Source organism: Lutra lutra, chromosome 18 (assembly GCF_902655055.1).
Source record: "Lutra lutra chromosome 18, mLutLut1.2, whole genome shotgun sequence".
NCBI classification, from domain to species: Eukaryota; Metazoa; Chordata; class Mammalia; order Carnivora; family Mustelidae; genus Lutra; species Lutra lutra.
Genome location: NC_062295.1, coordinates 18203387 through 18229285, shown reverse-complemented (window position 1 = coordinate 18229285; position 25899 = coordinate 18203387). Strand labels below are relative to the sequence as shown.

General features: G+C 41.3%; 1 protein-coding gene across 4 annotated transcripts; it reads right to left on the bottom strand.

Moving 5' to 3' along the window:
- Positions 1-25852, bottom strand: PALB2 (partner and localizer of BRCA2). 4 transcript variants are annotated; one of them, XM_047712659.1, is made up of 13 exons: positions 25650-25851; positions 23968-24027; positions 23726-23828; positions 19057-20544; positions 15803-16605; positions 15162-15233; positions 12803-12964; positions 11839-11924; positions 10893-11054; positions 9750-9866; positions 5115-5202; positions 2699-2847; positions 1-483 (listed from the first exon to the last, which is right to left on the bottom strand). In XM_047712659.1, the coding sequence occupies exons 1-13, from the start codon at positions 25695-25697 to the stop codon at positions 276-278; spliced, it is 3546 nt and encodes a 1181-aa protein (XP_047568615.1). In that variant the 5' UTR covers positions 25698-25851; the 3' UTR covers positions 1-275. The 4 variants fall into 4 exon arrangements, with proteins under 4 accessions (XP_047568615.1, XP_047568617.1, XP_047568616.1 ...); XM_047712661.1 differs by lacking the exon at positions 10893-11054 and having other exon boundaries at positions 25650-25852; XM_047712660.1 differs by lacking the exon at positions 15162-15233 and having other exon boundaries at positions 25650-25852.
- Positions 25853-25899: the final 47 nt, after the last annotated feature.

The window sequence follows — 25899 nt, the reverse complement described above, 5'->3', positions numbered from 1 at the left end:
AATAAATATTTATTAATATCTGAAGCTTTATGTACACCATTAAAAGCAAATGTGCAGATGTGAGGAATTACAAAAATCAGCCTAAAATCATTTCTCCCAAAGTAAATCTAAATGAACATTCAAGATCAGTGGTGCCACTACCAACAGAATAAAAAATGTGTCTAAATGAATATAAGTAATTATTTTAAATGTCTCCCAGATATTCTTTATATTACAACTCTAAAAAGTACTAATTGGTCAAAAAATCCAGAACGCTGTGTTTTTATCTTATCTTATTAGTAGCGGTACACAAATATATTTCCATCTTTTTGTCCAGCCAGCAAATGGGAATCTGTACCTGACCATTTCACAAAAGACCAATGCTGATCAGAGACAGGTGGGAGGAGAGCAGTACAGTGACCCAGAAGTAAGTCCCAAATGGCAATTGTTCCAGAAGTCAATACTGCGGCTGCAAAATGATCTTTCACATCCCCCTCCAGGAACCTAGTATCAAGCAGAGAAGAGACCATTCAAATCACATATCAAAAGAATTTTTTTTTTCTTTAAGCCAAAATCATGCTTCCCAAAGCAACCACAAGAACAAAAATCTGTATAAATATGATGCCCATATTTGCCACCCAGGACTGCTCGCAAGCATGATGTCGTTTTGGACACAATCATGTGTCCAGTCCCTGTACCACCTGCACCCCAGCTCACAGGAGCCTGCCTGCCTTCCATTCCTCAAACTGGCCAAATTCCGTGCACCTCAGCGCCTTTGCTCTTGCTCTGCCCCCCCCCTCTCTTTTTTAAGATTATTTATTTATTTGACAGAGAGAGATCACAAACAGGCGGGGCGGGGGGAGCAGGCCCCCTGCTGAGCAGAGAGCCTGACAGGCAGCTTGATCCCAGGACCCTGAGACCATGACCCGAGTCGAAGGCAGAGGATTAACCCACTGAGCCACCCAGGCACCCCTCTCACCCTCTCTTTAGCAGACATTAGCTTAGCATGCCTGGGATTTTGTCATCATTCAGGCCTGTCACCTCTGTAGAAAGGTCAGATCCAATCTCCTGTCTACATAAGTGTACACACATACATGGTCTCCCATCACAGTACTTGTTTTCACTTATGAGATTATCCTATTTCTATATTTGCTGAATCTCTCTCCTACCAAATGTAAACATCATAAAGCAGAAACCTGATTGTCTTTTTAAGACAAGGGCTCTGCAGTCAGTAGCCTGTGTTTGAATCCTAACAAAGAGTTGTGTGACCCTGAGCAAGTTCTTCAACTTCATCAGTGAAACAGGAATATGGTAGGAGTTGATATAAAAAACTCAGCACTGGAAGTGCTTAATATAAATTAGTTGTTATTCCTCACTGCCATACCCCCAGCACCTGGAAGAGGGTCTGGGAAACAGTCAACCCTCAGGGAATATTCAGAACAACCTGAATATTTTTTATCCTGGGCTCCCACCCACCTTGTGTGGCTGACTTCTAATGGTTCTTTTGAAATTCCAGAAAGTTCTCCCCGACAGTCTGCCCCAGCCCTCCACTGTCAGTAAGGGACCCCTCCAATCTTTGTGCTCCCAAACACTGCAAGCCTCATGGCATTTTGCACACTGAACAGTAGTCTCTAATTTTCTCCTATTTCCACGAGATGAGAAACAGCAGGTGCCCTCACACAACCAGCATGAGATAGGTTCTAAGGCTTGCTAAGCGAATGGGTTGACAGTGATGAAGGAAATGCTTGATCAAAGTAGTTGTCTTCATCCTCAATTTCTGGGCCAGTGATTACGCTTCTCTCTTCAAATCCAAAGAAACAAGTTCGCTATGGAAACATATACGGCCGGTGATAGTTATGAGGTTCCCGTGGAGCTAAGAACATTTGCAGATATGCCACCGCTGGCCATGTGTGGAGGGAGAGAGACTGTCTTTGCGAAAGTGATCCAGCAAGCACTGCACAAGACCCAAAGAAACACAAAAACACATACTGTACCTATCAAGGTTCCTTATCTCTGTAAACTGTTAAAGCTAGACTTTGTGATTTTGACTTACTAGATCTATTTTCAGTCTTTGCTGCTAATTTCAAACGTTGATAAAGGTGATCTCTGGGAATGACACATTCAGATATTGCTGGGTTGGCCTAACGATACCAGCACTGCCAAGAGCTCTAGGTAGGTCACAGAACCCCTGGGATGCCAATAGCTCTATCACTGATAAGTAGATCTTCTCATCAGTCAACAGATACATAGCAGCTGCTTACATCACGGAGACTCAGTCTGTTTTCAAAGTAAAAGATGCCTTCGATGTGGGGCTCGATCCCAGGACCCTGAGATCATGACCTGAGCCGAAGGCTGAGGGCTTAACCCACTGAGCCACCCAGGAGCCCCCTTAATTTAAGTTTTATGGAAAGAACATTTTTGTAAAGAATACCAGTTACTGTTTGTATTCAAAATGGTTTTGTTATGGGAAAAAACAGGGTTTGGATACACATGAAATACCTATCCCACTCCACACTGTTGGGATTCACAATGTAGGGAATCTGGGGTTTGACTCAGATCTACTAAGCTTTACACTTCTTTCTGCTTCTTAACATTCTTACGATGCTCTGCCATGTTGCATGTTTTCCATTCATCTAAGTGACAAAAAGATGTCTGGTTTTTGTATTTGCCCAAGTGCCTTCCAAAATGTCACACTCAGTGAACAGCAGCATACACTTGCCTTCCAGCGTGCCCTTGAGGAAGACAGTAGAGCATCACACCCACACTCAGGCTTGTCTTAGGGTTAATCACGATCAGCTGAAACACGGGGCTTCCCAGCGGCTCACTCTCCTTGGCACAAGGATGGCTCAGAACAACGAACAGGAGCCCCTAATTTCAGAGAAAAATTAATAACCAAATGAATCAGCGAGAGGGAAAGAAAGGGTTGGCAGAGACAAAACCAAAGAATTACAAGAATAATCAATATGCAGGATTTAATCGCTAGCTTATATTTTTCAGACAAAAAAAAAAAACTGTTGAGATTATCACTGAGCTGGACTTCTGGCATCTCTAAAACAGGGCTCACAGCCAGCCTTGCAGGTGGGAACCCAGCGGCCTCACTAACTTCCTCCACCTTAGATACAACCAATCTCACGCCATCCATTTGGGAAAACACCGTCACAGGGAAAGAGGGCATAGAAACATGTAGAGGGAGTCCCCAAACTACGGATATTCACTGGTAACTTGGCTTTTGAAAACTCAGAACACATCTTCCCATAAAAAGCATCTTGAAAATGGTGACTAGATTTTTAGACCGGTCTGCAGATAGCCTATTTGCACTCGAAGAGCAAAAGTGACCAAAAAAAGATGCCATCATCTGTGGTTGTCTTTGTGGCAAAATGTGTTACAGACCTCTCCTGGCTTTCAAATGACATGGTCTCATAATAACATTATGGTGTGTGGACACATACATATCACACAGATACGTATGATACTGAAACTAATTCTCTTGGGGGGGGGAAATTAATTATAGAACCATATTAGGATTAATAACATTCATTTCTACTTTCTACATTTCTAGAATGACTGAATTATTATAATGAGAATGAATTACTTTTATAATTAGAAACCCGAGTCAAGAAAAGGCTAGGTGCCATACACTTAACTAAGGATTGGCAAACAATGACCCACAGGTCAAATCCGGCTCAGGGCTCATCTCTCTATGACCCATGAGCGAAGAATGGTTTCTTCATGTTGAAATGGTCGGAAAAAAGAAAAATATTTTGTGATGCATGAAAAAATCATATGAAATTCAAGTTCTGGAACATTTTATTGTCTGAAAAGGTTTACAGGGAACATGGGCACACCCATGTGTTTTCATTTTGTCTACGGCAGACTTTTTGCCACAGCGGGCAGAGCAGGTACAACAGAGACCAGTGGCCTACAGACCCAAAGATATTTATCTCCTGGTCTTTCTTTTTTTAACCACTTGATCTTTTTTACAAAGTTTATTGATTCCTACACTAAAATATCAGCTTATTTCCAGAGGCTGGCTTCATGGAGAACTTTTTATGTGCTATCTCATACATTACTATGTTAAATGTTTCACTATCAGGTAGACATTAATGTTGTAATAACAAAGATAGGAAGTCATTTTAATGCCTAGTAGGGAAATGTAGTAATTCCAGAGATGAAACCAAGCCTCTTATTGTAAGGAAGAGAAAAGTTAGCCTCGGGGTACCTGAGTAGCGCAGTTGGTTAGACGCCCAACTCTTGGTTTTGGCTCAGGTGGGAATCTCAGAGTTGTGAGATCGAGCCCCATTTCAGGCTCTGTGCTCAGAGTGGAGTCTGCTTAAGTTTCCCTCTCCCTCTGTTTGCCCCTCCACCCGTCCCACTCTCCCTCTCAAATAAATAAATCTTAAAAAAAAAAAAAAAAAAAAAAGCCTCAAGATAATATGATTGTATCTAAGATCACACAACTTCTGAGTTCAATTCCACAGATTTTAGGGAAAAGGGTGCCCTCTGCATTCTAAGCCTGGGGTGCTGATGTGCACAGGGCTACCGCTGAGGCCGGGAAAGTCAATTTCCACACAAGCGTGGAGCTACCTGTTACTGCCTTTGCTCGTGGCTCAATGGTGGGTACTTAAGGGTTACCCCTCACTCCTGGGAAGCTGCCTTCAGCCCGTTCAGATGTCCATTACTAGACCGTAAACCAAGTCTACTAACACAGTGGCTGAAAAGCTGTGTTCGTTTCTATGTGAGAACACTAAAGCCTAAGGGACACACATGTCTAGGACCATTTAATCGTCCTCTCTGAGGGCATTCAGTCACATCATACATCATTTATGGCAATGTGCTTGCGAGCCAAGTTTGGTTAACAGGCATGGTATTTCTTGGTACAAATGCACAGTTAGAAATAAATGTTTTCCTTAGGTCATACGGCCAGAAAATTCACCAAGCCATCACATTATACCAATATTTATTTTCATCCATGAATTTCAAGGAAGGACAAACACTAATACCCAATTTTGAAAAAACAAAACAAACCAGGCAACAGAGAGGGACTGTTAATGACCTCTTAGTAAGCTACTGCTCTTACTCAGTGAGACCAACAGCAACATAAAGTAGACACAAAGCGGTCCCAACAGATTACTTACCATTTCAGAATAGGCTTTGTGACAGACAGAAGCTTGGTAGGAATCACCAATGTGCATCTTTTTCAGGAGCTGACCAGTTTTTAAATTCCTTAGACATCAAAAATAAATAAGCTGATAACATTCTTCCAGCATATTGGTTTTCACATAATATTCTCATATATATAACAGCATCCTTTAGGAGGTGACCAAGGGAGAAACTAAGCGACATGGTACCTTAGTTTTGTTTAGTTACAGATTCAGCTAAAAATAAGAACTATTAGTTAACATTGCAAGTAGTTTAACTTGATAGTTCAGCCTTAGATGGAATCTGCTATGTCACTAGGAATAAATCTCTCCAAACTCATGAGAAAAGTTTTCCCTTTTCTCATTTGAAATCAGGTACACAGTATGGCTCTAGCATTATGATTTTGTCCCACTTCTTATCATAGCTAAATTTTCTATGGAAGACAATGGTCAGGAAACCAAATTTAATTAGATGGGAGATTATACCTCAAAAGATTTATAATTCTGTCTCTAGAGCTAGACCAAGGTAATAAAGACAGATAGGAAGACGAAGGGGATAAAAAATGAGAGAAGAGGGTGAATTTAAAGGAGAAAAAGTCTGTTGGAACCACTCCTTAGCATTACTGAGCATTTGTGATGTTGGTCATTGCTCTGTCCTGGGATGCCACTGCTGAAAAACCCTTGGCTGTCTTCTCATTAGACACAAGAGTCCATGTTCTTTTTTGTGGTGTTTATAATCCTCTCGAATCCAGTGCCACCATACTCTATGACTCACTGCTCCTCACTATGCATATTCTTGGCTCTGCACCTTTGTTCAAGCTAGCCTCCCAACACCCTCCCAATTCCCAACCCTCTTACCCCCCAATGCCCCCCCATTCCTTTCTGGCCTCAATTGGTCCTGCCTTCTCCCAGCGGCAGAAGCTCAACCTAGACTCTCTCACTTCTCCCAGTCTGAGCCAACCCATAGAAATCTCCTCTCCTCCACCTCCCTACAGTACTGTCCATATGCTTCATTTTTAATTTAATATACACTGTAATACAGCGTAATGTATTCATTCAACAAATACGTCAGAACGTTCTGTGGAGCATGTTGTGTGTGTAAAAACTAAAGGAGGGAAACTCAGTGCTTGCGTGCCTATGCAAGACTTTCCTCGCCAGGGACAACAATGGGTTTATCCCCTACAGAGGTTAGCACATGCTCTATGTTTAGTAACTGCTCTTTCCCCAAGTCCCAAAGCACTATCCGAATTTCTCTCACTTTGACCTTGTCTGAATTGTAAGGGGACTGTACTGGATTCGTACACTTGGAACTATAAAGCAATCTTATTTACTTATTAGACTGTAGAGGCCTTGGAATGAGGATTCATGTCTACATCCTTCACAGAAAGCAGTACGTAAGTAGAGACTCAAGTGTCTATTAAATGATTGAGAGATGAATGCTCGGCTAATATAGCTTGACCAAGATTAAATGACCAGAGCTTCAGCAAGAGGTTCTAAAAGTGCCAGTTGAACCTTGAGTATAATATGAATTGCTTTAGACGTTTAACCCATGAGCAGTTATACAGGAAAGGTGACCAACTACTATATGTAAATATAAAAATATATAGAACCCAAATGGCAAATGACAGTTTGTTGTTGTTGTTTTATTTTTAAGATTTTTATTTATTTATTTGACAGATAGAGATCACAAGGAGGCAGAGAGGCAGGCAGGGGTAGGGGGAAGCAGGCTCCCCACTGAGCGGAGAGCCCCATGTGGGGCTCCATCCCAGGACCCTGGGATCATGACCTGAGCTGAGGGCAGAGGCTTTAACCCACTAAGCCACCCAGGTGCCCCCAAATGACAGCTTTTGATAGACCATATGATCTATACATCTTTAAGTACCCTAAACAAGGAGCTAAGGCACTGAGAATAGAAGATATGTACCTATCTTCAAGAACTTCCATGATACAAATTAGCCTATAAGGGCAGTACTTAAAAACTTAAGCAAAAAAAAAAAAATAAGGGCAGTATGAATTCGGAGAGGGAAAGGTCAATGAAGGCTGAGGTACTACTAGTACTACTAGTTGCTCAAGGCAACTATGGGGCTGAAGATACCACTTAAACTCACACTTAAGCTTAGACTAAGTAGAGAGGTCCCCCCACAACCTCAAATTTTGTTGTGATCCATTATATATAAAATGCCATGGGGCACCTGGGTGGCTCAGTGGGTTAAGCCTCTGCCTTCAGCTCAGGTCATGATCTCAAGGTCCTCAGATCAAGTCCCACATTGGGTTCTCCGCTCAGCAGGGAGCCTGCTTCCCCCTCTCTCTACCTGCCTCTCTGCCTATTTGTGATCTCTCTATCAAATAAATAAAAAATCTTAAAAAAAAAAAAAAAAAGCCAAAAGGTTACTATTAGAAAAAAGGGAGAAGTGAAGGATGGGAAGAAAACTGGGAGCTAAGGAGTATGGACTGGCTGGAGAAAATCTTTCCCCAAAGCACTGAGGAAAAGGAAGTGAAGAGAGCAAACAAGTGTGGGCCTTCCTGAAGGTTTTATTTCTCAGGGAGAGCAGGGAGGGTTGCGAAAAAGAATGTTAATACAGTAGTAGTATAATAGAAGATCTGGAGATGGGATATTCATTGATGGCAAGGGAACCAATTACTAGATTATATTAATAGTCCAGGAACCAAATAATGAAGGTCCAGACTATTGAAATAATGGAAAGAATAGAAAAGACAACTTTTGTAAAGCACATTGTCCTCAAATAAGACCTCCATGCACAAACACCGAGCAAAGTGCCAGAAGTGGAAATCTGTTGCTCTAGACAGTAGGCCGTCTGAAAACAGGATCTCCTGGCAGATTAGAACAGTCAGTTTCAGAGGCTCCCTGGTGGGGAGGGGACAAAGATTCTCTCAAGGACCATGCTTTCCCGGTATATTACTAGAGGGTTAGGGTTGGACAAGGCAGAAGAGGTAAGGTAGCAAGGATATTAATATCACAACTTCCTCTTACCAAGACCCATCCTGCCCTAAGGAATCAATTAAAGGAGAAGGCTTCTGAGAGAAAAAAAAAAAAAAAATCCAACTTATCATCTTAATACAAATTAACTTTGAAAATGCCTTTGGCTGGTTGTGGTTCTCCCTGGATCAGGAAAGAGAAGTGTCTGGGGACTCCTTGACTCTGGTCTTTCTATCACAAATTCATAATTTGGTTCCTCTAAACACATATATTTTATAATTTTGGATTGTATTGTAGACATTAAGAACATGTCAGAGGGGCGCCTAGTTGGCTCAGTCGGTTAAAACCTCTGCCTTCCGCTCAGGTCATGATCCCAGGGTCCTGGGATTAAGCCCCACACCGGGCTCTTGGCTGAGCAGGGAGCCTGCTTCCCCCTCTCTCTCTGCCTGCCTCTCTGCCTACTTGTGATCTCTCTCTGTCAAATAAATAAATAAAATCTAAAAAAAAAAAAAAAAAAAGAAAGAACAGAACATGTCACATAAACTCTGGATTCTGTTAGATTCCTCTGAAGAATATTGATTGTTTTCCCCTAGTAAACAGTTAATTTGGTTCAACTAAAATTCCGAATGCTGAAAACCCAATTCAGTTCTTTTTGCCTTATCTGGGCTGCTTCAATCTGCCCTGTGTACATGCAGTTTACAGGCCAGCCAGATTACAGGGTAAATATTAGAGCCAGAATTTGAGGCTTATTCTCTGGCTCTCTTTTTGGGCATTTCTCTCCCTACTTTCTAGCTACTGTGGTCACCCTGAACTCTGTCCTTTGGTTCTTTAAGCCAGTAGGACAGAAGGTTTTCTATCAGGCTTTCAGTCTCCCAGTGCACAGACTAGGGCTTGCCTTCTAGCTAAAACCGTAGGAACAAGATACTTGCCTACTGATATTTCCTGCTGAATCCTCTCCAGTATCTTTTTTTCTTTTTCTCATTCTCTAGTGCTTTTAGATAGTTGTTTTTTATACTTTGTTCAGGGTTTATAGTTATCTGAGATAAGAGAGCTGACCTGATAAAAGCCATTAACCAGAAGCAGGAAAAACTGTACCTTTTTTTTTTTTAAGGTTTTATTTATTTATTGACAGAGAGAGAAACAGCAAGAACAGGAACACAAACAGGGGGAGTGGGAGAGGGAGAAGCAGGCTTCCCTCCGAGCAGGGAGCCTGATATGGGGTTTGATCCCAGGACCCTGGGATGATGAACTGAGCTGAAGGCAGATGTTTAACCGATGGAGACACCCAGGCACTCCCAATTGTACCTTTTTGACAAGGGTAAAGTTTCATTTATTTTAAAATAGTATACTCAGACTGATCTTCTTCATAATTTCTGAATTAATATGATGTTCTCGTTGAGACAAGTATGTATCATCTGACAGTAAAAAACAAACAAAAAAATACGATAAAAAAAAATTTTTTTTTTTTAAAGTATGCTCCACACTGGGCATGGAGCTCAAAGTGGGGCTTGAACTCATGAACCTGAGATCAAGACCTGAACTGAGATCAAGAGTCAGGTGTTTAACCAACTGAGCCACCCGTGTGCACCAAAACACAATTATATTTACAGAGTCTCTTATCTAGTCTTAACAACCCTGTGAAATTAGAGGTATATTACAGATGAGGAAATGGAGGACCTGGAGAGAAATCTTACCAAATAACAATGTTGTTCATTATAGTGGTACCAAGCAGAGCTTCCTGCATCCCTTGGACCTCAGCAAAAGTTAGTACAGTCTCTTCAGGGGACATCAAAAATCTTTTTTCTTTGCTTCTGCATTTAAAACAGTATTAAAAATCAGCACTTTGTACCAAAGCAGTTTCTAAGCAGCCCTTGTACATATTACTGAACCATGCATAGTACATACTAATCTAATACCAGAAAAAAAATTAGAAAATATGTATCCTAAACTTCCTACAATTAATTACTTTCATATCACCTACCTGGATATATTTGCAAGCATCTCAAATTCATCATATCCAAAATTAAACTTGCCATCTCTCTCTTTACACCCTGTGTTTCTTTCTGCATTTCTATCTCAGCAACTTTTATCACTGTCTACCCAGGTGTCAAACAAAGAAACCTGGACATTACTCTCTTTCCTTCCTCTCTACCTACTCAACCAGCAAGCCCTAATGATGTTAGTCCCCTCTTTCTCAAATCTGTCTGATTCTCCCCGTCTCCATTAATACTTGGCTAACTTAAGCAAGCAATTATTTGTCTCTTGCCTAGATTACTACAATAGTCAGGAATAAATACAACAAACAAGGTCCATGCCCTCTGTTATTACAAGAGACAGATAAATAACCACAAAAAATGCAACAAGCATATAAGAGACACAATGGATGCTCTGAGTTCCATTTTCAACATGTCGAATCCTAAATACCCACAAGATATCTATTAGACCGGCAGGTCCAGAGTCTGAGAAAGAGGTCAGAGCTAGAAATACACGTTTGCAAGTAGTCAGCATCTAGACAGGAACTGAAGCAACGGAAACCAAGTACGGAACAAAAAAAGAGTCTAGGATCCTAAGATGTTTGTGATTTTTAAGGGGTAAACAGAGATTTCAAAGACAACGAAGAAAGAATAAACTTCATTTGCTGAGTCTCTCCTCTCCACGGGCTTCCCTCCTGCTACACTGAGCTCCCCCCTCCCTAAACTGCCTCCATGATACAGCCTAGTGTTGAGGCAGAACCTGCTATACAATACCTACAGCCCAGAAAAAAAACAGGCTAGTGATCTTTCTCTAAAAGCCTGTGATAAAAGCATTCTTTTAATCATGAAAACCAACCATCTTACCCTCCATCTTCTGCAAATGTCATGATTTCTACTTGTTGGTCACAAAGGGTCCCACTGCTACTGACTAGCCTCCTCTCTGTCAGGCCAAGCACAGCTTTTATATTTCCAGAACTCAGTAGTACTTGCTTTTCACGTTTACCATCAGAGGAACAAAGTAATGCCCTAAAACCAAGTATAAGGGAAAATGTGGAGAAGTCAGAAGTTAGCCTTCAATATGAAAGGACTAAGGTCCTATCTATCTATCTATTTATTTTTTAGAAAGGGGGAAAAGGCAAAGGGAGAGGGAGAATATTAAGCAGCCTCCAAGCCCAGGCAGAGCCCTATGTGGGGTTTGATCTCATGACTCTGAGAGCGTGACCTGAGCTGAAATCAAGAGTCAGAATTTAACCAACTAAGCCACCCAGGTGCCCCGAAGTTCCAATTTTAAATGGAAGCTTCAGTCAGAGATATCATTCCATTGATAGGGGTTTTTTTTGTTGTTTTTTTTTAAGGATTTTATTTATTCTGAGTGAGAGGGAGAGCGTGAACACGAATGGGGGAGGGACAGACAGAGAAGGAGAAGCAGACTCTCCACTGCGAGGGGTACCTGATGCAGGACTTGATCCCAGGCCCCTGAGATCATGACCCGAGCCGAAGGCAGCTGCTTAACCAACTGAACCATCCAGGGATCCCCATTGATAGGGTTTTTTAAAACAAATCTCTCTTGGATCTAAATTTAGATTTTTTTTTTAAATGGTTTTATTTTTAAGTAATCTCTATACTCAACATGGGGCTTGACCCCACAACCCTGAGATCAAAAGTCGCATGCTCTACCAACTGAGCCATCCATCTGTCCCTAAATTTAGATTCTAAGATTCAAGCCTAGGTTATAACTTGCATTTAAAACAAGCTGGACAGAGACAAAGATAAAGAGGAAAGAAAAAACTACTCCTTGAGAATTATATACCTGATTTCTCTGATTTCCAAATTTCCCAAAGCCACACACACGAGATTACAAACATCAGGCACTGGAACTATCTGTAATACTGGAACCTAAAATAAAATAAAAAAGCCAAAAATTATAGTTGGTTGTTTCACTTTTAATTAGTCCACATTTTCCAAAATCTGTCACATTCTCTTCTATTCTCATTGCACCAGGACAGTTTCAAATAATGAACAAAGGTGAGAAAGTTTATTAGCAAACACCCTTTCTCTAAGCTGTAAATCAAAATAAGCTTATACAAAGCCATGTGTGTGGTAGCGTTTATTTAATACACTCTATACTTCTAACAATAAAGGAATAATTAAATAAAGTCTGCCATGTGGACAAATGGAATGTTGTGTAGCCATTTAAAGTAAGTTTATCCCAGGGGCGCCTGGATAGCTCAGTTGGTGAAGCGTCTGTCTTTGGCTCAGGTCATGATCTCAGGTTCTTGGGATTAAGTCCCCTGTAGAACTCTCTGCTCAGCAGGGAGCCTGCTTCTCTCTCTCTCTGCCTCCTCTCTGCCTACTTGTGTTCTCTGTCAGATAAATAAATAAAATCTCTAAAATAAAAGAGAAAAGAAAAGAAAAGAAGCAGGAACAATGCTTTGGTGAGGGGTAAGGAACACGGGTCTCAGCAAGTTTAGAAGTTAGAAAAGACACAAAATTCCAAGCTACTCAAATACGTCCAACATAAAAATCCATTTCTCAAAAAACATGATAAAAATAAACAAAGCACAAAGTTCACTCTATTCTAGATGGGGGGTATATGGGGACTTACTGTACAACTCTTCTCTATGACTGAAAATTTTCATAATGAAATGGTGGGAAAAAGGACCCGTCTCGGTTCTGTCTTGCATGGTCGTGGGTCCCATTCTGGGTAGCTGCCCATCTACATTACCATGTAAATGCTTATAAAGACCGCACTCAGCTCCAAGATTCTGACTCACCTCTGTGAATTGCCAGGAATAAAGTTTTTCCCACTGCCAAGTATCAAGTGGTTTCCAAAGAGAAACTACGTATTCACAGGCAGTTATGATACACGGCTCTTTGAAACCTGCTATTTCCCACCATGTGGCACTCACATCCACCGAGCAGGAACTGGAAGGATTCTGAAATAAACAGCAACCACAGTTACGTTAAGGCCATACTTGGGGTCTGTTTCATGAAAAGAGTAAGTATGAAGTGTTGGGTTATAAGGATTAAATACCAAGTAAAATGTAATTAAAGTTTTCTATAGACCAAAAGAAAGAGCGAGGTACCTGGCTGGCTTAGTCAGCGGAGCCTGTGACTCTTGATCTTGGGACTGGTAAGTTAAAGCCCCACGATGGGTGAAGGGATTACTCAAAAACAAAATCTGGGGCGCCTGGGTGGCTCAGTGGGTTAAGCCTCTACCTTCAGCTCAGGTCATGATCTCAGAGTCCTGGGATCGAGCCCCGCATCGGGCTCTTGCTTCCCCCTGTCTGCCTCTCTGCTTCCTTGTGATCTCTCTCTCTCTGTCAAATAAATAAAATCTTTTTTTTTTAAAAGATTTTATTTATTGATTTGACAGACAGAGAGATCACAAGGAGGCAGAGAGGCAGGCAGAGAGAAAGGAGGAAGCAGGCTCCCTGCTGAGCAGAGAGCCCGATGCAGGGCTCAATCGAAGGACCCTGAGATCATGACCCGAGGCAAAGGCAGAGGCTTTAACCCACTGAGCCACCCAGGCGTCCCCAAATAAATAGAATCTTAAAACAAAACAAAATCTTAAAAAAAAATTTATGTACTAAAAAATTTGCCCCCCTGCACACTTCTATCATGATAAATCTAAAAATGTATAGCATGTAGCTCCAGAATGGAACAGATTCAAATCTAATCATGAAACATAGCCCCTAAGATCTTGCCCATTTGGAAATGAAACATCCTGATGAAACACCCACGGGTTGAAGAGGGAATAAAACTGAAACAACATACTGTACAGCTGACCCTGGAACAATGTAGGGGTTAGGTGCACCGACTTCCCACACAGTCAAAAATGTGCATGTGAACTTTGACTTCTCCAAAACTTAATTACTAATAGCTTACTACTGACAGGAAGCCTTACTGATAACATAAACAGTCAATGAATACATGTTTGGTATGTTATATGTATTATATATTATATGTAATAAAGTATAGAGAAAAGAAAATGTTATGAAAAAATCATAAAGGAAAAAATACACATATATAATTCTGTACTCTGTTTACTGCAAAAGAAAATGTCTGCGTGTAATTGTGCCTCTGCAGTTCAAAACCATGTTGTTCAAGAGTCAACTGTGTTTCCAAATGAGCAAAGAGAGCACCATGCACCCAAACACACAGAGCATGGCTGAAGTAGCATTTCCAATGAAATTTATAATCATAAAGGCATTGATCAAAAAAACCAAGAAAAATAAAAATAGAATAAGAAAACAGCTCAAGACGTTAGCAAAAGAACGGGAAAGTAAGCACAGAAGCAACTATTAAGGGTAACAGAAATAAATAGGAAACCAAGAAAACCTAATTAACACTCAATACAAGCAAAAGCTAGTTTTTTGGGGGAGACCCAAAGAATGGAAAATCTCTTAAGTTTGATGCAGGCAAAAAAAATACTTGAGAAAATAGGGACTAGGGAGAGAGAAGTAGAACTAAAGACACACAGACAAAACCCCCCTCCCAAAAAAAAAAAACCAAACCCAAACCCTATTAGAATAATAAATAACTTTTTTACCTATAAATTAGTTTATTTGACAGAGAGAGATCACAAGCAGATAGAGAGGCAGGCAGAGAGAGAGGGAAGCAGGCTTCTTGCTGAGCAGAGAGCCCGATGTGGGACTCGATCCCAGGACCCTGAGATCATGACCTGAGCCGAAAGCAGCGGCTTAACCCACTGAGCCACCCAGGCGCCCCTACCTATAAATTAGAAAATGCAAATGAAATTTACCTATAAGTTAGAAAAAAATGATTCTTTAAAAAATGAAGTTACTAAAACCAATCCAAGAATAGCTTTGAGGGACGCCTGGGTGGCTCAAGGGGTTAAGCCTCTGCCTTCGGCTCAGGTCATGATCTCAGGGTCCTGGGATTGAGCCCCATATCGGGCTCTCTGCTCAGCAGGGAGCCTGCTTCCACCTCTCTCTCTCTCTGCCTTCCTCTCTGCCTACTTCTGATCTCTGTCTGTCAAATAAATAAATAAAATCTTTGAAAAAAAAATGAGAAGCTATAGATCAAATTCTTCCCAATTTTCCTAGCAATTCATTAACTTTTTTTTTCACATGTAAGACACAAGACATTATAAGGGAACAGTCTTCTGACCTTTAACTTTGAAACCAATTGAAGGTGGCCTGGGTTTAAGCTATTACAAGCAGGAAGGTCTGCTACTTCAGTCTGTGGAAATAAAAGTCACACCATTAATCTAAGCTTTATACATGTCTGCCCGCATTGCTCATTATTCATCAATGTCTACCCAGTATGTGTTATTTTCTCTGATAAAAGCAGCCAACCTCCATATGTAACTGCTTCCTTAATGACAAAGGGAACGGATCCCCCATATTTAAAAAATACATTCTTAACTTTGACTTTGTCCAACTGAACTTAATGGTTACAGTGAAGTCTATCAGAGACATGTTACAGTACTCTTAAACACTGAGAAGCCAGCGTGTAAGAGAGTCATATGCTGGGCAGGCGCCTGGGTGGCTCAGTGGGTTAAAGCCTCTGCCTTCGGCTCAGGTCATGATCCCAGGGTCCTGGGATCGAGTCCCGCATCGGGCTCTCTGCTCAGCAGGAGCCTGCTTCCCCCTCTCTCTCTGCCTGCCTCTCTGCCTACTTGTGATCTCTGTCTGTCAAATAAATAAAAATCTTTAAAAAAAAAAAAAAAAGGGAAGTCATATGCTGTCCAAATTCACTAAGATATTTCATTTCTCAGTAGAAAATCTCACCAGGAAAGCGGACTATACCTGTTTCCGTGACTCTGGGTGTGGATTTCCACACAGCTGATTGTCTTTGAGAGTGATTGACCCGGTGGGAAAAGGGGTTGCCTGGGGACCAGAATCACAGTCACAGGAAGGCTGTCCTCTACCTGACACAACCAGGCTGCCATCTGATTTTGATGGGCTGGCCCAACCGTCACATTGTTTCCGATCACTGTCTTTTAAGTGAGGAAGTTGAGGTTTAGAGCAAGTTGGCCCAACCTCTGAACACACTTTTTCACAGTGTGCTTGGGAGCCAAAAGCTGGAGTAGTGCCTAAGATGGGGAAAGTGGGCGAGCACATCTCTGCTGTGGGCCTGTTATTATCCTCGGGGGCACAAGTATTTAAAGGTGTGAAAAGTAATATAGATGAAGAAAGGCCCTTCTTCTGAGACCGACTTGTTAGGTCTGACGTTTTAGCTTGTGCTTTTCCCGGGAGAACAATAATTTCCTCTTCCAAGTCCTCCATTTCAATATTGATTTGTTTAGGACTCAGTTCTTCTAAAACACTACAGTTTCCCTCCTTAAGGTGTTTCTGTCCATACATGTTTGATACAAAAGGCTCAACTTTTTCTGGTTTTTCTGAACAGGACTTCAGTTTTTCAAGTTTAAGAGGTCCAAAGATTTCATCGGGTAACTGAAAGTCTGTAGTTTTGAGAAAAGATGACAGTTGCTTTAAACTTAGCATTTCATTCTCCTGAAATGAAGCCATGAACGCAGCAGAATCCAAAGCTAGATAAGCATTATTTCTGGAAGAAAGGGAGTCCTCTTTTGGACAATGATTGTCCTTCCCTAAAATAGAAAGGAACAACAATAACAACAAATACCAATACCCAACAAAGTGTGAGCTTCTAAACACCATGGCAGCTCAAAATGTTCATTACTCTTCCCATCCCATCTTTACTAATGACTGCATTAGTGAAGGAAGACCAGTGTCTAGTCCCAGCTCTGCCACTGACCCACTGTTACTTTGGGCAAGTCAGTTCACTTCATTTTCTCTGGTGTCTCCTAAGGGAACTGGACTAAGAAACTCTAAAGTCCCTTCTACTCTTAAAAAACTTTGATTCCAACTATAAAACATGATTCCAATAGGCTCCCAGAGTACAGTCTACAAAATGCTGGCTCATCTCACTGAAGTAGTAAATTTCAAGCAGGGTAATTTACTACTCTTAAAGCAGCCGGCATTCTATACCATTCAAAATGTAGAGCAAGTTCGCCTGACCACCTCTGCAGACACTCTGTCATAGCGTGCCTGGGAGCCAGAAGCTGGAGTTGTGCCCAAGATGGGGAAAGCTGCATCCATCAACTAAGAAATGGATAAGTGGTGCCACATAGATACAGTGGGTATTATTTAGTGGCCATAAAAAAAGAATGAGGTAAGGGTACACGCTGCAGCATGGATGAATCTCGAAAACCAGCTAAGGGAAAGCAGCCAGACACATAGTTTATTTGTCACATAGTCTATTAATTCCTTTCATATGAAATACCCAAAAATGTAAACCCATAAGATAGAATACATTTTGGTGGTTGCCAGGGGCTTGGGGTAGGGAGAGGAAAAGGGGAGGAAGTGCTTAAGGGGCACGGGGTTTCCTTCTGAGTGATGAACATGCTTTGGAACTAGGTAAGAGTCCTGGTAGCACAACCCTGTGAAAACACTAAATGCCAGTGAATTATTAACTTCATTCAAAATGGTTAATTTTATGTAATGTGAAGGTCACCTCAAGAAAAAAAAATGTTTAATATAGCAGCAGGTTACTAAAACCACCGCAGATTATTTCAGAGTACATAAAAAATGTTTCTAGTTTATTATTAGAATGTCCTACTTTCTGATTACTTTATATTCTTGTTGGCTTAAAGATTACAATAAAAAAGTCATAATGATTATGGTCTTTTAATTAATTAAAAATTAATTATTGTCCAAATGCTATAGAGCAGTCAGCTGCCTGTTTTTGTAAATAAAGTTTTATTGGAACACATTCATATTTGTCTGTGGCCACCTTCCCACTACACTTTACTAGCTATGATGGAGCACAACGACAATATTTACTATTTGGCCCTTAACAGTAAGAAAGTTTTGCTGTTGTCTAATACAGAACCAGAGTGAATTATCTAGTTGTTATGCCTGCTTTATCAAATATGAGAACTCCAGAGTAAATGAATAAAAGTATTACAATTCTGTCACTTGCTATCCTCCAAAATCTCATGTCCCACAGATTGCAGAGAGGCTATATTATATATGTTACCCCAAAAAGTTGCTCAGACGTATTGCATTTTACTACACAATTATATCCCCCCACCACCCTTTTTTAAGATTTTTATTTTTAGGTAATCTCTACACCCAATGTAAGGAAGGCTCAAACTCACAACTCCAAGATCAAGAGTCCTGTGCTCTCTGGACTAAGCCAGCCAGGTGCCCCCACATGGTCATTCCTAAGATAGTTTGTTAGTGGACTCACTCTCTGACATATATTTTGAACACTTCCTCTATAGATTATAAAACTTTTCTCTATGGATAGATTGTGTTGTACCCGAATAAATACTAATTGTAGGTAAATATCTAATATATTTTCCCTTTCAATGTCAATGTTTCAACCACATTCGCAAATTCTGGTACCACAGAGCCAAGTTTGAATCCTGGCTCTGTCACTTGAATGAATTAGTCACTTTAGGATCCTTGTGCTTCAGTTTCTGTAAGTCCGTAAAGTAAGGCTAAAAATAGATTCTACCTCATGGAGGGTTGCTCTGGTGATTCAAGGAGTTAGTATCTGCACAACATTTATAAGGTAGCAGGCAGGGGCGCCTAGGTGGCTCAGTGGGTTAGGGGATCTGCCTTCAGCTCAGGTCATGATCCGGGGTGGGATCAAGCCCCGTATCCGGCTCTCTGCTCAGCAGGGAGCCCGCTTCCCTTCCTCTCTCTCTGCCTGCCTTTTTGCCTTCCTGTGATCTCGGTCTGTCAAATAAATAAATAAAATCTTAAAAAAAAAAAAAAAAGTAGCAGGCACAGGGCACCTGGGTGGCTCAGTTAAGCCTCGGACTTGGTGTTGGCTCAGGTCATGGTATCAGACTGAGCCCTGCCCTGGGCTCCACACTCAGCATGGAGTCAGCTTGTCTCTCTCCCTCTGCATTGTCTCTCACATAAATTAAAAAAAAAACAAAAAACCAAAAAACAACAGGAAAAAAACCTATCAGGAACATAGTAAGTATTATGTATTGGTTACCATCATCAACCACACCTTGATTTACCTTTAATTCTCTTTTTACCATGATGAATTGCTTTTTCATCCAGATCTTCGTGTAAGGTGACTTCTTCCTTGGATCTATGAACACCTGCTGTGCCAGGAGTTGGCAAAAGTAGTTGATGATGATCTAATATAGGTGGAGAAACTGTCTTTCTTTTTCCTCCATGTCTTCTACCAGATGGCTGGGTAACTGCCTTCCTGGGAAGGTTAGCTTCAGTAGGCCCAGTGGGAGAGTTCACCTCCGTTAACAAGAGACATTTCTCAGGTCTTCTTGAACTTAGTTGTCTTGTGTGTGTGTCAGATGTCTTAATTTCACTCTGGTCAGTTTCTTCACTGCAAAGGTTTAAATTTATAGCTTCCTCCTTACTTTTATTTTTAAAACCTTTCTTTCTGACACCCAAATGACTTTGAATGACAGCCTGCAGGGCTACTTTCCTCTGGCAGTTTGACATGCGTCGTGTCGTTCTAACGTAATACTCTGCGGGAAACAGAAGGCCTTCGACCATTGTACAAGAATGTGTTTGGCCTTCTGCAGAAGCAGGGGAGATTACTTCTGGGCTAAGACTCGTAGATTGACTTAAAACCTCATTTTCCTGAAGACTTTCATTTCTGCATTCAAGAGTGTTATGGGGAGATGGTAAAGACTCCTCTGTGTGATTCTGTCCTTTTAAGTTTTGGTTTTCATTTGCTGGTAAGTTACCATAAATGAGTTCATTTACAGAGTATGAATTATCTGCCTCTAAGTCAGGACTTCTAGGCAGCTGGCCACTTGCACTTAAAGCTTTGTTTACCTCTGAGTTATCTGTAGAGACCGTTATGCTTCTGCCTTGTGCCTCTAGGTTTACAGGTGAAGCAGGGTTAATGTTTTTTATATTGTGAGGAGTGAGTTCACAGTCACCTTTAGGAGGCTTATGTTCAAGGTGCTGACCAGTACTGCTATTTGACAGAGTAAATGAAGCAACCGTAGGAACCCTGGAGAAATTATTTCCTCCTATTAGGGCATTGACACCTCTTTGTGGTTTGACAGTTGGTGGAATTAATATACCCCTTACGTTAGTTTCTGTCACTGGTTCTGGAGAACCAGGAATGTCAGACGGAGAACCTGAACGACAAGTTCTTTCATTTACAGGTGTCCTAGGATTATCTCTATTGATTTCCTCCTGTTTCTTTAGTCTTTTCTCAGAGAGTAGGAATGAATCCGCGTCAAAGAAAGATTCTCTTGCGTCTGCAGTATATGTTCTCTTCTGCTGCTTTTTTCTTCTCCCTGGAAGCTTACTCTGCCTTTTCTCAGCACCAGAGCCACTGACCTGGTAGGGAAAATGTTCCTGGATATCACCTGTTCTTTGTATATGTAGTTCCTCCACAGGGCCATGTCCAGGGTTGAAGGACTCCGGTTCAACGTCAAGTGTGATAGGTGTCTTTTCTCCAGTTTCTTCATCCAGATGGGTGTTGATTTGTAATGTGTCATAAGGAGATCTTTTATTTTTATGTTCTGAGAAAAAAATTTCTAAAATGAATAATTTCCTTTTAAATGAAGCCAAAAAATTCCATTATTTATTTTAAAATATTGTATAAAAATACTACATTTTACGAGACGCCTGGGTGGCTCAGCTGGTTAAGCCACTGCCTTTGGCACAGGTCATGATCTAGGATCAAGTCCCGGATCCGGCTCCCAGCTCCATGGGGAGTCTGCTTCCCTCTCTGACCTTCTCCCCTCTCATGCTCTCTCTCTCTCTCTTTCTCAAATAAACAAATAAAATCTTTAAAAAAGGGGCACCTGGGTGGCTCAGTGGGTTAAAGCCTCTGCCTTCGGCTCAGGTCATGTTCACAGGGTCCTGGGATCGAGCCCCACATCGGGCTCTTTGCTCAGTGGGGAGCCTGCTTCCCCCTTTCTCTCTGCCTACTTATGATCCCTCTCTCTCTGTCAAATAAATAAATAAAATCTTAAAAAAAAAAGTACTACATTATTTAAGAAAGGGTCAATGGTATTTCATTCAGGCAGCTCAAAGTTCAAATTTTAATATTCTAATACACTAATAATTTTAAGGAAATGTAAACAAACAATTGTGCTGGAAAATTTGATTTTAAATTAAAAGATAATCTATATTGCAGTCATCTTTCTTTAGTTTTTTCTTTTTTTTTTTTGCAGAGATATTTTAAACACAAAAGGGAAGATTTGTTTTTTTAATTCTTTAGTTTTTTTCTCCAGCTTTACTGAGGTACAATTGACAAATAAAACTGTATGTATTTAAGGTACACACTGAGATGTTTTCATATAGGTATATGTTTTGAAACATTACCACAATCAAGCTAATTAAAATATCCATCATTTCTGGGTGGCTCAGTCAGTTAAGCATCTGACACTTGATTTCAGCTCAGGTCATGATCTCGGGGTGTGGGATCAAGCCCTCTGTCAGGCTCAGTGCTCAGTGGGAGTTGGACTGGGATTTTCTCTCTCTGCCCCTCCTCCCCACATTCTCTCTCTCTCTCTCTGTCTCTCAAATAAATACATCTTAAAACAAATATTTCCAGGGATGCCTGGGTGGCTTAGTCAGTTGAGCATCTGCCTTGGGCTCAGGTAATGATCCCAGTGTGCTGGGACTGAGTCCCATATTGGGCTCCTTGCTTGGCAGGGAGCCTATTTCTCCCTCTGCCTGCCATTTTCTCTCTCTCTCTCTCTCTCTCTGACAAATAAATAAAATCTTAAAAAAATATATATCCATCATTTCACATAGTTATGATTGTGTGTGTGTGGTAGGAACACTTAAGATCAATTCTTCTAGCAAATTTCAAGTATATGATACAGTAATATTAACTGTTGGTTCCATGCTGTATATCAAAGCTTATTCATTCTGCATAACTGAAACTCTACACCCTTTGAACACCTTCCCATTTCCCCCACCATCTCACCTAATTTTTTATTTCATGTCTTTTTCTCCTGCTCAAGTAACTTTAATACCACCTTTCTATTTCAATAGTCTCCAATTTTATGATTATAAATACCTATTAACATGAATAATGACATTGTTGTTGTTGGGTTTTTTTAAAAGATTTTATTTATTTATTTGAAAGAGAGAGAGTGAGTGGGAGAGAGCATGAGCAGGGGGAGGGGGAGAAGCAGATTCCCCTGCTGAGCAGGGAGCCCAATGTGAGGCTCGATCCCAGGACTCCGGGATCACGTCCCAAGCCGAAGGCAGATGCCTAAGTGATTGAGCCACCCAGGTGCCCATGACCATTGTTTTTTGTGTTTTTTTATTTTTTTTTTTTTAGTTTTTTTATTTTTTCAGCATAACAGTATTCATTATTTTTGCACCACACCCAGTGCTCCATGCAATCCGTGCCCTCTACAATACCCACCACCTGGTGCCCCCAACCTCCCACCCCCCACCCCTTCAAAATTCTCAGATCGTTTTTCAGAGTCCATAGTCTCTCATGGTTCACCTCCCCTTCCAATTTCCCTCAACTCCCTTCTCCTCTCCATCTCCCCTTGTCCTCCATGCTATTTGTTATGCTCCACAAATAAGTGAAACCATATGATAATTGACTCTCTCTGCTTGACTTATTTCACTCAGCATAATCTCTTCCAGCCATGACCATTGTTTTTAAGAACACCTCTGGCCAGATTTTTTTCTCTGTGCATATACAAATGCTTAATTTTTTTTTCTCTAAACGTTGAGAGGGAAAAGAGCAATCAAATGAACAATTCAACCAAAAGAATAGTTCATTGCTCACAGAACGGGAAAAATATTTACAAAGTGTGTATCTGATAAGGACCTAATAGCTAGAATGCATTAAAACCACTTACAACTCAACAACAAAAAGGCAAATAACGGATTTAAAATATTGACAAAGGACTAGGTATTTCTCTGAAGACGATATAAAAATGGCCAACAGCACATGAAAACATGCTCAACATTAGTCACTAGGAAATGCAAATCCAAGCCATAATTAGAGACCACTTCACATCCACTAGGATGGTTGTAATTTTAAAAATGGAAAATGCCGAGTATAGGTGAGGATGTGCAGAGACTGGAACCCTTGCGCATCATGGTAGAAATGTAAAATGGTACTGAAATTGCAGAAAGCAGTTTGGCAGATTCTCAAAAAGTTAAACAGAGAATCACCATATGACCCAGCAATTCTGCTCCTAGTGATAAACCCAAAAGAACTGAAAACATACGTCCCCACAAACACTTGCATATGAATGTTCATAGCAGCATAATGGCCAAAATTCATAATAACTAAAAAGTAGAAACAACCCAAATGTCCATCTATTGATGAATGGATATATAAATTGTGGCACATCTATCCAATGGAATGGTATTCAGCTGCACAAAGAAGTGAAGTACTAATGCATGCTTGGATATAAGTACAGAGGGATGACTGTTGAAAACACAATGCTAAGTGAAAAAAGTCAATTACAAAAGATCACATATTACATGGCTCCATTCATATGGATTGTCCAGAACAGGTAAAGCCACAGAGGCAGAAAGTAGATTAAGGGTTGCCAGGGGCTGGCAGTAAGATGGGTACAGGGCTTCTTTTCGGGGTGGTGAAAATGTTCTGGAATTAGATGATAATGACGTTTGCACAATCCTGTGAATATACAATGAACCACTGAATTATATATACACTTTAATACAGCAAGCATAAGTAATAAGCACTAGCTTTACCTGAGTGGTTCGGTTGTGGTGAAATTTCCTGCTGGAGCAAGCAATCATGTTCTTCCACTGTTTTCTTAACAGAATTCTTAACCTTCTCAGCTCTTTGGGCACGCTAGAGGAAACAAAAGCAGCTCAAGGAACAAATTTAAGAAAAATAAGTATTTTTTTAAAGCTTTATTATTATGAAGAATTGTTTGTATATAGTTCATCTTACAATATCTCAAAGTTTGAGAGAGTTAAGATTCACTCACCTGGAGGCGGGCCAGTGTCTTGCTGTATTCCCTTTTCAAGAATGCTAATTTTTCCTTCAACTGGAAGAAGAAAAACAGCAAACAATACTGAGCATGTAGAAAGGAGGAGTCAGAGAGAAGGGATACAGTGCCTATCAGACCCGAGTAAGCAGTGCTTAGCAGGTCCCTCAGCAACAGATAGAGGAGGAAGGAGCAGGTTCCACATTTCTCCCAGTTTTCACAAAGCACCAAGCTCTCTAACACCTAAGCACCTTGACCTAAACACTTCCTACCACGTGGAGCATTTCCTCCCCAAATCATTTTGCTAAGTCCTACTGATTCCTCAAGCCTCAACTTTGATTTTTATTCTAGGTCCTTCCTGAAATCCAGGTGGGACATTCCACCTCTCTGCTGTGCTTCCTTTATCACAATACTTATTATATACTCTGCTGTCTGTTTACTTCTGTTTCCTTCCATCTCACTGTGAGATCCCTGAAGGTGGTAGGAGCTGTCATCCTCAGACATTCATCCAACAAATGAATCTCTTGTCAGTTAATGGTCCCGGTATCTGTAGTACCTGGAACAACAACTGATAACCACTCTCAGTTATGGTCTCGGACGGACGCTAGAACTAGGGTCGTCAAGCTTAACAAGTGAGGGATACAGATAATTAATAAGAAAATGAGCACACAGACAAGAGGATATCACATGGTACTCTACACCCAGATCAACAGGGAGATATGAGAGTGCCTGAGCTACTTTAGGTAGCGTGGCCAGAGAGGAATTTCTGAGGACTACCATTGAAGCCCGGAACTAAAGGAGGAAGGAGGTAGCTTTGGGAAGATCAGAGGAAAAGCAATCTGTCCAAGATCACACAGTTATAAATGGCATGATCAAAACCCAGGTAGTTGGATTCTAGAATCTGTGCTCTTAATCTCTAAGCTAGTTTGCTTCCCACAGAGTCCTCTTTACCACCAATCTTATCAACGTTTAAGAACTATCTTCTTGACTTGTAAATGACCTATCTCACCCTCCACTGGAAGGCAGGCTGGGATAAGAGGACTGATAACTAATGTGAATGAAGAATCTAGCACAGTGCCTGGAACAGCCAGCAGATACATTCAGGCTAACATCATCAGCAGGAGCACAAAGTGGCATGGGTAAGGATTGGTCAGAGCAGCACTGCTGTAGAAGCAAAAGCTGGAAACAACCTAAAAGTCTCTCAGCAGAGTAATGTCGAATGAAAAGATGGCACTTTCATAATACATAACACTATGAAGAACTTCAAAAAGTAAGATAGGTTAACATTAACATGGATGAAACCCGGATAAGTAAAACGGAAGTTGCAGAACCATTCGGCTTATACCATTTGTGGACCAAAAAACACACTATTTTGGGGGAGGAGGTGGCTAGGGAATATGTCACATCCTTACAAATATCCCACCTCCGCCCATACACGCGCGAAAAGGTCTGAAGCATCAGGCTGTTCAGAGATCTACTTAAGGGAATGGGTGGGAAAAGCCAAGATTGAGAGTGTATGGGGGTGGGGAGGATGTCAAAAGGGACTTAGTTCTTTAAAATTTGTTCAAGGCCGTAGGTCAGAGGTCACGGCCACCCCCGGACGGTCGAGGAAACAAAGACACGCCTAAAATCTTAGGCAAGGAGTCAGTTCCAAGTCAGCCCTTCCCGCACACCCAGGGCACCTTTTCCTTCTCCTCACAGCTGAGGGGCTTCCCGGGAGGCTCTTCCATCGGGCTGGAAGCCGAACGGAAGGAGCAGCCGTCGCCGGCCCCGGGCCTGCGGACACGAGGGCCCCAGCTGGCTCTGGGCCCCGCAGGCGCCGCGGAAGGAAACCGGGCACCCGGGATACCCACTGCGCGCCACCAGGTTGCCCATGCAGGAACCGCGCGCCGTCTCCCCCGGCCAATTACAGCCACCGCTCGACCTGCGCAC

What these genes read in the sequence shown, in the direction of transcription:
- PALB2 (XM_047712659.1), bottom strand. Translation starts at nt 25,697, where the DNA reads ATGGAAGAGCCTCCCGGGAAGCCCCTCAGCTGTGAGGAGAAGGAAAAG. An exon ending in ACCCAGAGTCACGGAAACAG is followed by an intron (nt 15,234 to 15,802) that starts GTATAGTCCGCT and finishes TTATTTCCACAG; the next exon opens with ACTGAAGTAGCAGACCTTCC. An exon ending in CCTCAAGGGCACGCTGGAAG is followed by an intron (nt 484 to 2,698) that starts GCAAGTGTATGC and finishes GCTTGATACTAG; the next exon opens with GTTCCTGGAGGGGGATGTGA.